Source organism: Cucurbita moschata, unplaced genomic scaffold (genome assembly GCF_002738365.1).
Source record: "Cucurbita moschata cultivar Rifu unplaced genomic scaffold, Cmos_1.0 Cmo_Scf00013, whole genome shotgun sequence".
Lineage (NCBI taxonomy): Eukaryota > Viridiplantae > Streptophyta > Magnoliopsida > Cucurbitales > Cucurbitaceae > Cucurbita > Cucurbita moschata.
Genome location: NW_019268529.1, coordinates 811,915 through 823,959, shown reverse-complemented (window position 1 = coordinate 823,959; position 12,045 = coordinate 811,915). Strand labels below are relative to the sequence as shown.

Sequence of the window (12,045 nt, the reverse complement as noted above, 5' to 3'; positions counted from 1 at the left end):
CATTAAAAAAAAATTGCATGTTTAATTTTAAAAATATTTTTCATATATCATTTTGACATTTTTAATTTAAAATTTATATTTGGACACGGCCCAAAATAGTTGATTTTGAAAATGGGCCGGGCTACAGGTCGGGTGTGGTTTGAATGGATTGCGAATCACACTGTTGGAATTTTTTTCGATCGGCGCCACTGGAACACTCAGCTTCCAAAAGCTCAGCTCAAATAGGTTTACCACCAACCATCACTTGCTTGGTTCTCCCTTAAATTTCAACTCAATCGAAGAAACGGTTGCTCATAGAATCTCCAATTTGCATAGTGAATCATCGCATTCACGTCTTGTCAGCTTCTTTCGAGGAGTTTCAATGGCGTCCAAGTTCGGTTTGGCCGGAGGGTTACCGGAGCGGCGAGTGCGCCCGATATGGGACGCCATCGATTCGAGGCAGTTCAAGAATGCTCTCAAAGCTGTAACAACACTGCTAGCCAAATATCCGAATGCGCCTTACGCCTTGGTAACGAAATACAACCGTTCACTTTCTGCAGTTGATTTTGAGTCGGAGTGATTTCTGCTTCTTTGTAGCTTGTTGATAATTCTTGAGTATTTGTCATTTCTTGATAATGTGTATTTTCGTAGCAATTTGCGTGCGGTTTTGTTTTTTCTTGTCTCCATTTTTGTCAGCAATTAGCCTTGTGGAGAATATGTTTGTTTGATTAAGTGTAGAGCTGGGAGGCTGCTTATTTGTACTATGTACACTCCCACAATATGAAAGAAAGTCATTCTGATAGCATTTCAGGCAGCTTCAGTATTCATTTTTTTGGTTAATTGTTGCTGGAAAAAAAGTTTTTGATCGGAATATTAATAATTCCGAAGGATCCCGTGATGAGGTCCTTCAAGTTTGAAGACTATCTTAGATTCTTGATAGGATTTTTTTTTCTTATGCTGTTCTATTGTTACTCTAGTACTCCGATCATGCACTAACAGTTCAGAATGCGTTAAGGATATGAAGCGACTTGAATAATTATCAAGTAGGTTTGAAGGTAATGGAGCAACTTGAATTTTGTTTTTTTCAGGCACTTAAAGCGTTGATTTTGGAAAGAATGGGGAAGCCCGATGAAGCTTTATCTGTCTGTTTAAGTGCCAAAGAGCTACTGTATACTAACGATTCTATCTTGATGGATGATCTTACTCTGAGCACGTTACAAATTGTTTTCCAGCGACTTGACCATAGTTAGTAGAATTCACCTAATTCAATCGATGTATATCCATATCGTTACATTTTTCTTCATTGTGATTTAACTCATTGTTTTACATGTAATCAGTGGACTTGGCAACTGGCTGTTATGAATATGCTTGTGGAAAATTTCCAAACCATCTCGATCTGATGATGGGGCTTTTCAACTGCTATGTTCGCGAGTATTCGTTTGTTAAACAGCAGCAGGTTCTTGTCCCTCACTTGCCACCTTTCCCAAACCCCAAATTTTCTTTGTATGTTGGCTTATTTGTGGATATCATTTTTATTGATGCTTCATGGATGTTCAGATATTCCCTTTCTTAATAATAATAATAATGATTCTATGATTTTTTTTGTCTTTTTTCCTTTCCCTCCTCTTCCTCACAGACAGCTATCAAGATGTATAAACTTGCAGGTGAAGAAAGGTTTTTGCTGTGGGCAGTCTGTAGCATTCAATTGCAGGTTCTGGCTGTTTGATACTACGTTTATAGCATTTACTTTCCTAATCAAGAAAATATAAAAACCTGAAAAGCAGGGAGCAGGAGTGAATTCTGGACAAATTTGTGAACAATTGTGGAGATATGTTGTAGGGCTAAATACGAAAGATTTAGATTTTTAGACTATGATGTAGCTGTTGGAATACATGATCAGAATTTTGGATACTATTCCTAGAGAGGGAAACCCATCGTTTCATATTAGGTGGGTTTGTATACATGATCCCACAAGCCCTGACACGGATGTATTTCCTGGGAAATTGATTAAAACTTCAGTTTCTTGGAAGCTGGAGCTCTCTGGTTAATTCTCCTATAAGTACTGTAGTGATTCCCTCGTCGAAGTTTTAATGAATGCTGAGTGTGAATATATCCTGAAAAATTTCGACGTTAAATTTAAAGCTTGTTATAGTTAAAACATACAAGGTATTGACTATCAAAGTATTCACTGCTTGGTTTCAAACAAGAATTATTTTCTTTGCAATTAAGAGAGAATCAACTTCTTTTCTAATTTTAGTTTACTAGATTGTTCTACTGTTACTATAATATGGAGATTACTATGATTGTTCGTTCAAATAAGTGAACTTGATTATTAGATCTTGATTAAGGTATCCATTAGCATTTTGCTTATGATGCAGTTACTGAATTTCTTGCAGGTGCTTTGTGGTGGTGGTGGGGAAAAGCTGTTGCTATTAGCTGAGGGTTTACTCAAAAAGCATATTACATCCCATAGCTTACACGAACCTGAAGGTGTAATTTATTTATTTTTTTAATTTAAATATTTTTTTCTTGTTGTAATACTAATAACCCGCATGGAAAGTGCTTCTGTACAATCAAAAGCGATTTACATCCATTTAATGTTTGCCTGTCCTTGTAGCTATTATGGTCTACATTTCAATATTGGAACATCAAGCCAAGTATGAAGATGCTTTGGAAGTTCTCACTGGGAAGTTGGGATCATTATTAACTGTTGAAGTTGATAGACTTCGCATACAGGTATTTTCTAAAGCCTTTTTTTTCATTAGCATTAAACAACAGATTATATGAGAACATGATGTGATGTAAATAATAGTGGACTTTCTCCATCCTACTTATTCAATTCAAAGATTTCCTATTTTCATTATTTCAGAAGTCCGTACGAGTTAATTGAATTAATAGCATGGGGACAGTTGTAGACTAGATCAAGATATTGTAGACAAGTGTCTTAATTTGTTATTGCATGATTATAAGTTTTATTCAGTTTAGTTAGCTAGCAATATCGCATCTTTTTCTGATTTGATAATGCACTTTGAAAACATTGAGTACTGATGATTATTCTTTGTCTAGGATTTCAGAATTGGTATTTTTTTTCTCTGAATCTGCCCTTTTCTTCAGTGCATGAAAATGGTGATGAAGAAACATCTGAAGCTAATTTTGATTATTTTTCCTTTTTTCCTTTATTTTTCTTTTTATTTTTGTTCATCTTGGTTTTGTACGAAGTATTAAGGAATGTGAAGCGACTGATATTGCAGATATCTCCCTCTAACACCCACCACTGCATTGCCATTTTCTCCATTATTCATTTAAGGAAAGAGCATGCAGTTTTTTGTTTTATCATTGCCAAAACCATTATTATCGCAAGATTCACAATCTATGTTAATAGTCATTCATAAAGTAATGAGCTCATTTGTATTAGTAAACTTTGGCTTCAAGTTGACAGGGGAGGCTTCTTGCTCGGGCAGGTGATTTTGCTGATGCTGCCAACATATTTCAGAGAATCTTGGAGTTACGGTATGTTTTCAAATCAATACTTATGTGTTTCCCATTTTTTGTTGTCTAAACTTTAAGCATTTCTTGTTTTAGTCCAATCAAATCTACTAATGGAAATATTTCGCCACAGGAGTTTGTTGATACAAAATATGAGTTTTTCATGTGTAATAGAACCCATAAAAAGAATTTCAATAAATTAAAACTAATTTAGAGTACTTAATTCAAATTAGAAAAGGGTTAGTGATGCATATTACCCAATAATTCTTACCAAGAAAACTCTTAAGTTTTTGCTGGTTGTAGTTCGAAAAGGTTCGAATCGTGGATCTACCTATAATGTTAAGGTTAAAATCAAATTGGGTTGTTTGGAGAGGTGGGTCACAATCAAGAGCTCATGAACGACAAAGAAACTGGCTGAAGAAAACAAACCTTAGGTCGCTGCCACCCAAGACCAGTTGTTGCGGTTCGTTGGCCAGGGAGCAAGCTGTCGATGGTCACTGACTGCTGGAATAAATCGTCATCGCTAAAGAAGCTGGATTGAACACCTGCCTGTTTGCAAGCCACACTGCAGTCTTGCACGCCTACAGCCAGAGGTTGCATCTGTGTCACCGAGAAAAAACCTGCAAAGACCAGCTGCCATTAATCGTCGGGAGTAGAGTGCTGGCAAGAAGAACTTTCAGGAGGGTGGAATGAGATGGAGAAAGGAAAGAGAGGGAAAATAAATAATATTTAAAAATTCTTTTAGGGTTTTCTTTTATTCCTTTTCATTTTCCTCCTTTTCAACTTAAACTCTAGTTTAAAACTTCCTGAATGATTTGGCTATTATCTTTGAAAAATAAGATTGGACTTTTCAAACTTGAATAAAAATAGAACAATGGATAATTAAATTCTAAAAATTTTGAACTTTGGGACTTAATTAGATATTGCACATGAGATAACTTCAGAAATTTAATTAACTTCACTTATCCTACTGAAATCTAATTTACTCAAATTTTGTTTCAATCAACGTTTCAATTAACTTAATCAAGTCAAAATTAATCTCCAAGATAATGTGATTCACCTTACCTTAAATGTGAGGCGACATCACGTGTTTCTCTCCTTTTCTTTCTGGCTTGATTTTGCTTGGTTTAGTCTTGTCATGTCCCATACATTTGTCCGTTTATATTATTCTTTTTCCTTCCTGTGTATTTTCCTTTTGCTGCATGCCTATTTCTGATACTGACCATTGCAATGTTCAAAACCTCGTGCTAAATTCTCAGTCAACACCTCTCAATCCCAAATCCCTCAGCATCATACTGATGTATGTACCTGTGTGCATATATGAATGTCAAACTGTTGATTTGATGCCATATTGCTGTACATTTAATATCCATAACAATTATTGTTTTTCTTTCTGTTTGGCAGCCCTGATGATTGGGAGTGTTTTCTACATTATCTAGGCTGTCTGCTGGAGGATGATAGTAACTGGTGCACTGAAGCGAGTATTGACCCAATTCATCTACCAAAGAAGGTGCTTTGCAAGATCTCACCTTTGGCAGAAGAATTGGTACATATCTACTCTCTAAAGTTCTCTGCTTATTGTATTGATGTTGCTTTAGGAGTAGGCAGCTCTACCTTCTTTTTTATTTTTTTAACAAGAAAAGCTCTGATCTGATTTATCAAAACTGGGCATGCAGTTTAACTCTCGTATATCAAATGCATCAGCTGTTATACAAAGACTACAAGAAGATGATAACAACAAATTTTTAAGGGGCCCATTCTTGGCAAATCTTGAAATTGAAAGGAGAAAGCACATGCATGGCAAGGGTAATGACGAAAATTTGTTGAGGGCCCTTACTGATTATTATGTCAGGTACATTTTGCATTTTGACTTCCAGAGTCCAAAATTCAAATTCTATTTTCTTTTCTTTTTCATTATTTTGTTTATTAGCACTGTCCAACTTGGAGCATCAACCCACTCCCGATGAGGGCTGCTTTTTGTTGCAACTCATTTTGAATCTTTTTAATGATATTAGGAGTTTTAACATCATTTCCGTTCTTATTTACTTCCTTTGATGTTATAATTCTAGTTTGGACATGCTCTGTCCACTTCTCCTCTAGGCTAGGGGCGCACGTCTTCCTTGATCTCTAGGCTGTTCTTTTGATTGTTTTCTTAATGCAGTCTTTGTTTCATATAGATATGGAAATAATAATAATTATAAAGAATAGCTTTTGTTGGAATGCTACCAATAAGTTTAATGGCAAAATATTTTTTTAATGTGTCACGAGGGAAAAGGCTAACCCAACCAAGGGATTGTCAAGTTTCAGCCATTTTATCTCAAGTTAGATTGGTTGGTTATCATGGGGTTATAGGATTGTGTTTAAATTTCATTTGTGAATGATATTGTGATTTTATTCCAATGATATTTTGTATCCCGATCACAGATTTGGTCACCTAGCTTGCTTCACTTCTGATGTCGAGATGTTCCTTGAGGTGTTAACTCCTGATAAAAGGACTGAATTACTGGAGAAGTTAAAGAAAACCACTCCCGCTACATCTATCATCACAACTAAGGCCGTTGGACAGTCAATAACGCTTTTAAAACTTCAAGATTTGAGTGGAAATATGTTCCATCAACCGGTCTCTGGTGTGTCCCCTGATTTCATGTCATTGATTCTTGTAACCTCAGTGTGCTGCATTTACATGACAATACCTACAAGCTATGCACTAGGAACTACACTAAGGATGTAGCATTAGAAAAAGATAATTCATAGAAAACTTGAGAGAAGTGTTAGCTTTAATTTGTCTAATGTCATGCCATTTGTGCAATGAATCCCAAGTATTTTAGGGGTAGATTATCAAATACACTTGAAGATGTGGCCTATTTTGTATGTTGCGCAACATGTTTCTTTTGCAAACTTTATCATGGAGTTGCATCTTATGCCATGAAAATTGATATATTATGCTGTTCTTTCCCAGAACTTGAGTGCTGTGCGGCACAGATGGCAGAGATGTACTGTAAAAACCTCCCACTTTCAAAAGATTTAGATCCTCAAGAAAGTATGCATGGGGAAGAGCTTTTATCACTGATATGCAATGCGCTGGTTCAGGTTTGTTTATATGTTGATGATAGATCATTTTACTTCATTGTTGAGTGCTGTAAATGTTATTGGATAGTTATCAATGTATTGTACTAGTCTAATTTCAAGAAATGAATTAGCTTTCGTGGCTCCTTTTGTTTTGTTTTTTTATACCAAGAATTCCACCAACTTATGGTCTGCAGAAAAAATTTAGAAACAATGTTTTTGCCCTTAAAATTCTGGTGAGGTTGCCCAAGGGGAAAGAAACCATGACCACTTATCATTTGCCACCATGCCATCAACCCTTGCAGTTGAGCTACTTTATTGTGTTTCTTATATTGAGCTAGACTAGAAGTCAGTTGCAATGGGCATGGCTGAAGGGCGTGTCTGCTACTGTATTGTTTACTTTATATTGTGATAATGAGGCAAGTCCACTTGTCCTTTACTGATGATATATCTTGGTTTTATAACTGTTTCTGGTATAGCTCTTTTGGCGTACACAAAATTTTGGCTACATCATAGAGGCTATTCTGGTTTTGGAGTGGGGCTTGACCATCAGAAGGTTAGATATGTTTATCATTTGAATCTATAAATAAAGCCTTTATCATAGATATGTTGGTATATATGTGCATGTATACTTGAACCACCACAATGAAGGTTTCCATAGAGGCGACAGGACCAATCATTCTGTGAAGATGTAAATATGTATTTGCCATGGCCATTGATGTGGCCTCCTAATAAGTATCATTTTAAAACTGATAAACCATCCATCAAACTAATTTTTTCTCCTTTTTTTTTTTCATTAAAATAACTGTTAGTGTTGGGTGCTAAAGTGCACGATGAAGCAGCAGACACATTCGCAAGAATTCTAGAGAGCTTATTTTTCTTTTAAAATTTAATTAACGCCAGAAGGCACGAGGGACCCATATTGAAGTTATACTACCCCTACCCAATGAGCGGAACTGCCATTGCAAATACCCCTAACTCTAGATGATGGGCAGTTTCCAGTTCTCTTATCTAACTGTAAATCTAATTCTCTTTTTTTGACAGATACGTTTGGCAGTACAAGATCTTATTGTTGCATCTATATTCCTATCTAGGTGCCCTTTCTTCAGCTTATGAGTGGTCAGTATTTAATTTAGTGCTTTCTTTGTCTTTTGCTTTTTCCTTTGTTTAGCAGTGCTTGATAAGAGTGTTGACTCTGTTTCTTCTTCAAGGTATAAGTTGTTGGATGTAAAGAATATCCTGATGGAAACTGTTTCACACCACATTGTGCCCCAGATGTTGGTATCTCCTCTTTGGGAAGATCTTAGTAATCTTGTAAATGACTACTTGAAGTTTATGGATGATCACTTCAGAGAGTCTGCGGATCTTACATTTCTTGCATATCGCCATAGAAGTTATTCAAAAGTAAGTCAAAGCATTAGCTCTGTAGATTGTATATTGGAACATTTAGCATGCAAGACCTGCGGCTTTTCTCCATTCATATTTTATCAAGCAGTAGTACAATGTGCTCCCCCTGTGTTTGCATGTTAGGATGCACTTGTGTTGCTGTGTACATGGTGCTTTTCTATAGTTTTTATTGGTATATGCTATTTCGGGTATTTTCAACCTCTTTTCTTGTGCAGGTACACAAAATTTTTACCGATGGCACATTTAGTGGTGCAGTGTAATTAAAGAAATAAAACTAGATATAGTATGCTATTATGATATGTTTGGGATAAAATTGATTCAAACTGTTTTTCCTTTATTTTCTTTTTATTTATTTTTATTTATTTTTATTATTATTATTATTATTATTTTTTTGGGAACTTTGCTGTCTTGTTTTCTGTTGGTCATGACCTTTGCACATGGTACAAAATATAAATATCCACCATATAATTGTTTGATTATCCACTATTTTGTTGGTTCAAGTTGTTATCCTGTGAGATTAGTTGAGGTGTGGGTAAGAAGACCCAAATACTCATGGGTATTAAAGAAACCCATTATATGTCTGTTTGATGATTCATCACTTGTGTGAGAATAGTCGGGGCTTGTATAAGATAGTATAGAGGTATTAAGAAAAATCTATTATATAATTGTTTGATGATTCCCCACTTTAGGATTAATATGGATATCATAGATAGAAAGAAACAAGTTCTTTGAGTGTAATGATCCAACTTTTTAAAACCCTAGACCGACCAAGTTAGTTACCATATGCATGGTTGCACCATTTTAGAGTGTTAGAACAAAAACATGCATGTGGCAAATTCGTACCTTTCAAGAAAACACTTAAGCTTTATATCCCTTCAAAATCAAACCAGAAGAAAACATTTCACTCAAATCTAGTAGAAAACTTCGTAAACAGTGGAACAGGTTTGCCAAACAAATGAAAGAAAAGTCTAGGTAACTTCAGAGTAGATAATTGAAAAGATGAATAAGTTCAAATAAAACATATCAACAGTCTCGGCAACTAGTGGTCCTTCTCGTCACAACCCCTGCTTGCCCTCGCCTTTGCCTAAAAAAAACATTTTGAGAAAGGCTAAGTATCGAAAATACTCAGTAACCCGCTGTTGGGTTATATATGCATACATTTACAGTAAATATTGCAAATCGAAATAGCTATAAATCATTCAAAATTGGTCTACTCCCAAGCACTCAAATGAGCAGTTGTCACAAGTAAAAATCACAACACGCATGTAAAATCCCTGATAGATGATTGCCACAAGGCCATATCACATGGAGGTGATACCATTCCCATACACACATAACTAATTGCCACAAGGATGTTTAGTCCGACGTAATTTCCATGCACACAAATAGGTAATACTATATTTCCATGCACACAAATAGGTAATACTACAATTCTCATGCACACATATAGGTAATTGTCTTGCATTCTAATGTAATCCTCATGTACACATATAAGTAAATACTACAAAATTCTCAGGGACGTAGAGGGACATATAGAGATAATTGTCTCAGGTTTCCATACGTACATAAGGTTTCATAGTGTTTAAAATATCATTTACAAGTATGTCCAAACATCACAACAGTTCACAAAACAATCAAATGCCCACGTATCTAACAGTTCGAAAATATTTAAAGCAGTAGTCATCCAGCAGGAAAGTGTCTTGCCTTGAATCGAGAGAAATAGTAGGCTATAACATTCCAATCCTCCTTGGACTAGCAATTACTTGAAAATTCCTAGCAAAACATCCTAAATCAGCCTCATTCAATACAGTTTCAGCCTAAAACAAGGATAATCGAAATAAATGGACCTTAAAAATGAAATCAAGAAGAAAAATTGATTCAGATCGATCCAATTGAACTATTAACCATTGACCTGACCCGCTGACCAGTTGAACAAGTCATTGGTCTGTGAACCATGCCGCACATTGAACCAAACTGGATTGTTGAGCCGCGTATTCTTCATAACTCTCCAGCTACTGTTTGCAACTCCTTGCAATTCGTTGTGCAACCATCGTAATTCCTCCTCCCAACTTCTTGTCCTCAGCTCTTTATCTTTTTCCCTTTTAGTGAACCTGTCCCAGATAAAAGTAAATAATGATGATGTCAACTCATGATTTCAAGAAATTAAAATATATGATCCATCTTTGCTCTGGTCCAGTAGTTGTGTCTGTGATGTAAACATCTCAATCTATTATCTTTCAGGTTATTGAATTTGTTCAATTCAAAGAACGGTTGCAACACTCTAACCAGTATCTAGTTGCAAGAGTGGAAGAATCTATTTTACAGTTAAAGCAACATGCACATAACATTGAAGAAGAGGAGGTATTATTCACATGAGTCATTGTGTCATCTTGTCGATAGGACTTCTTTTCTTTAATGCGACTGATTCAAGATTTCTTCTTTTTTTAGGCTGTTCTTGAGAGCTTGAAATATGGGATTCAATTTGTTGAGCTGTCTAATAAGATCACCTCTAAACCTCTAACGTTTAATGAAGATTTGCAGTCACGCCCATGGTGGACTCCGACATCAGATAAAAATTATCTTTTAGGTTGTTTTTCTTTTATCTTTTATACGAATTAAATTTTGACTTGTCAGGAAATGAGCATAATGGTTAAATATTCTGCCACTTTAAAATTAACACAAATGATTAATTTGATAGTAAATTTTTTGGGATAAGTTCATGTGTAATTTTGGTTGGTTTAGGACATAATTGTTGGGTGGGTATTAGAATCTGAAATTTGATGATAGGTGTCATTCCTTGGGAAGCAACAGAATATTCCTTCTCCGCTAGGCTTGAATGTTTATGTTCGTTTTTAATGTCATAATTTTGTAACACGTTTTATCAGAAGAGAAGCAATCCCGTGATCTTTGATTCGTTCCATCTTTTTCTTTTCTTCTCTTTTCTTTCGGGATAACATCAGAATTTGCATCCTGTTTTGGTGTTTGACAGTATTTTCATAGACTATGGTTGACGGTATTTTTTGTTGTCAGGTCCATTTGAAGAAATTTCCTATTTTCCGAGAGAGAACTTGGTAAGGAACTCCAATGTTTCATTAATGATATTCCCTTGTTTGATTAACTGATTGATGCCTGGAAACTTCTGCCCAAATTTATTTGTTCAGGCTCTTTGGTTGTTTTGTTTTCTTCCCCCTATTCTTGCAACTTTCTAATTTTGAATTTAGTTCGAACTTTTTAGTTATTTTCCAAATTTCTTTTTGAATGAATATGTTCAATCACTTTTTCTCACTGCTGTAAACTGTGGGACTATTGTAGAACAAAAATCTGGAAGCCGGTGTTAGGAGAAATGTTGAGAAGAGATCTCTTCTTCCTCGCATGCTTTACCTCTCTATTCAGAGTGTTTCAACATCAACCAAGGAGAACTTTGAGATTAATGGTTCTCTGTCTGATCCCAAAATCTCCTCGGAGCTAAAATGCTTGCTTGAGAGCTATGCAAAAATGTTGGGATCTACTTTTGAGGATGCAGTTGAACTGGTCACGGGGGTTTCTAATGGACTAAGTTCGTATAAGGTATGTTCCTGCTGTTTCTCGGTTATGGGGGGTTTTAGTGGACTAAGTTCTGTAAGGTATGTTCCTGTTTGTCCAAAAAATATACAAATTTATTGTTAAACTACACATACAGATTTTAAGATAGTTCTTAAAAAGTACGTTGTTGTTTGTCTAAAACATATTTATTGGTGAATCGATTACTGTGTATCAAGTTCTTTAGCTATAAAGCCTGCCTTTTGTATACACTCAGACGTTATCAATGAAATGAAAACAGCTACTTATCTGCAAGTAATCAGGTCAATGGTTTATGCGACCATGCTTTCCATTGCTTGTTTTGTTAGTGTTTAATTGTCTTTACAAATATGTAGAGTTTCAAATTTGAACAAATTTGAGCATGTGACTTACGTTATCTTTTTTCTGATATGGGGGAAGAATGATGTATGCTTTATAACTGAAGTGGCTCAAGAGCCTACTGTCAGTTTTCTAGTGTCCCAGATATTGTTCTAGCATTTTTGTTATTATCTTCATCGTGTTTGTTTTTTTTTTTTTTTTTTTTTTTTC

At 35.4% G+C, this 12,045-nt stretch overlaps 1 protein-coding gene across 1 annotated transcript in view; it reads left to right on the top strand.

Moving 5' to 3' along the window:
• The first annotated feature begins 175 nt into the window (after nucleotides 1-175).
• Nucleotides 176-12,045, top strand: part of LOC111451306 (N-terminal acetyltransferase B complex auxiliary subunit NAA25-like) — a 13,429-nt gene continuing 1,559 nt past the window's right edge. The window contains exons 1-18 of the mRNA XM_023091679.1: nucleotides 176-508; nucleotides 1,068-1,224; nucleotides 1,317-1,435; nucleotides 1,616-1,690; nucleotides 2,376-2,469; nucleotides 2,597-2,715; nucleotides 3,419-3,489; nucleotides 4,870-5,011; nucleotides 5,142-5,317; nucleotides 5,890-6,092; nucleotides 6,425-6,555; nucleotides 7,011-7,087; nucleotides 7,576-7,650; nucleotides 7,743-7,935; nucleotides 10,180-10,299; nucleotides 10,387-10,525; nucleotides 10,969-11,009; nucleotides 11,251-11,505. Of these exons, the coding sequence (XP_022947447.1) occupies nucleotides 362-508; nucleotides 1,068-1,224; nucleotides 1,317-1,435; nucleotides 1,616-1,690; nucleotides 2,376-2,469; nucleotides 2,597-2,715; nucleotides 3,419-3,489; nucleotides 4,870-5,011; nucleotides 5,142-5,317; nucleotides 5,890-6,092; nucleotides 6,425-6,555; nucleotides 7,011-7,087; nucleotides 7,576-7,650; nucleotides 7,743-7,935; nucleotides 10,180-10,299; nucleotides 10,387-10,525; nucleotides 10,969-11,009; nucleotides 11,251-11,505 (2,334 nt within the window). The 5' untranslated portion in view covers nucleotides 176-361. The remainder of the gene's footprint in view (nucleotides 509-1,067; nucleotides 1,225-1,316; nucleotides 1,436-1,615; nucleotides 1,691-2,375; nucleotides 2,470-2,596; nucleotides 2,716-3,418; nucleotides 3,490-4,869; nucleotides 5,012-5,141; nucleotides 5,318-5,889; nucleotides 6,093-6,424; nucleotides 6,556-7,010; nucleotides 7,088-7,575; nucleotides 7,651-7,742; nucleotides 7,936-10,179; nucleotides 10,300-10,386; nucleotides 10,526-10,968; nucleotides 11,010-11,250; nucleotides 11,506-12,045) is intronic.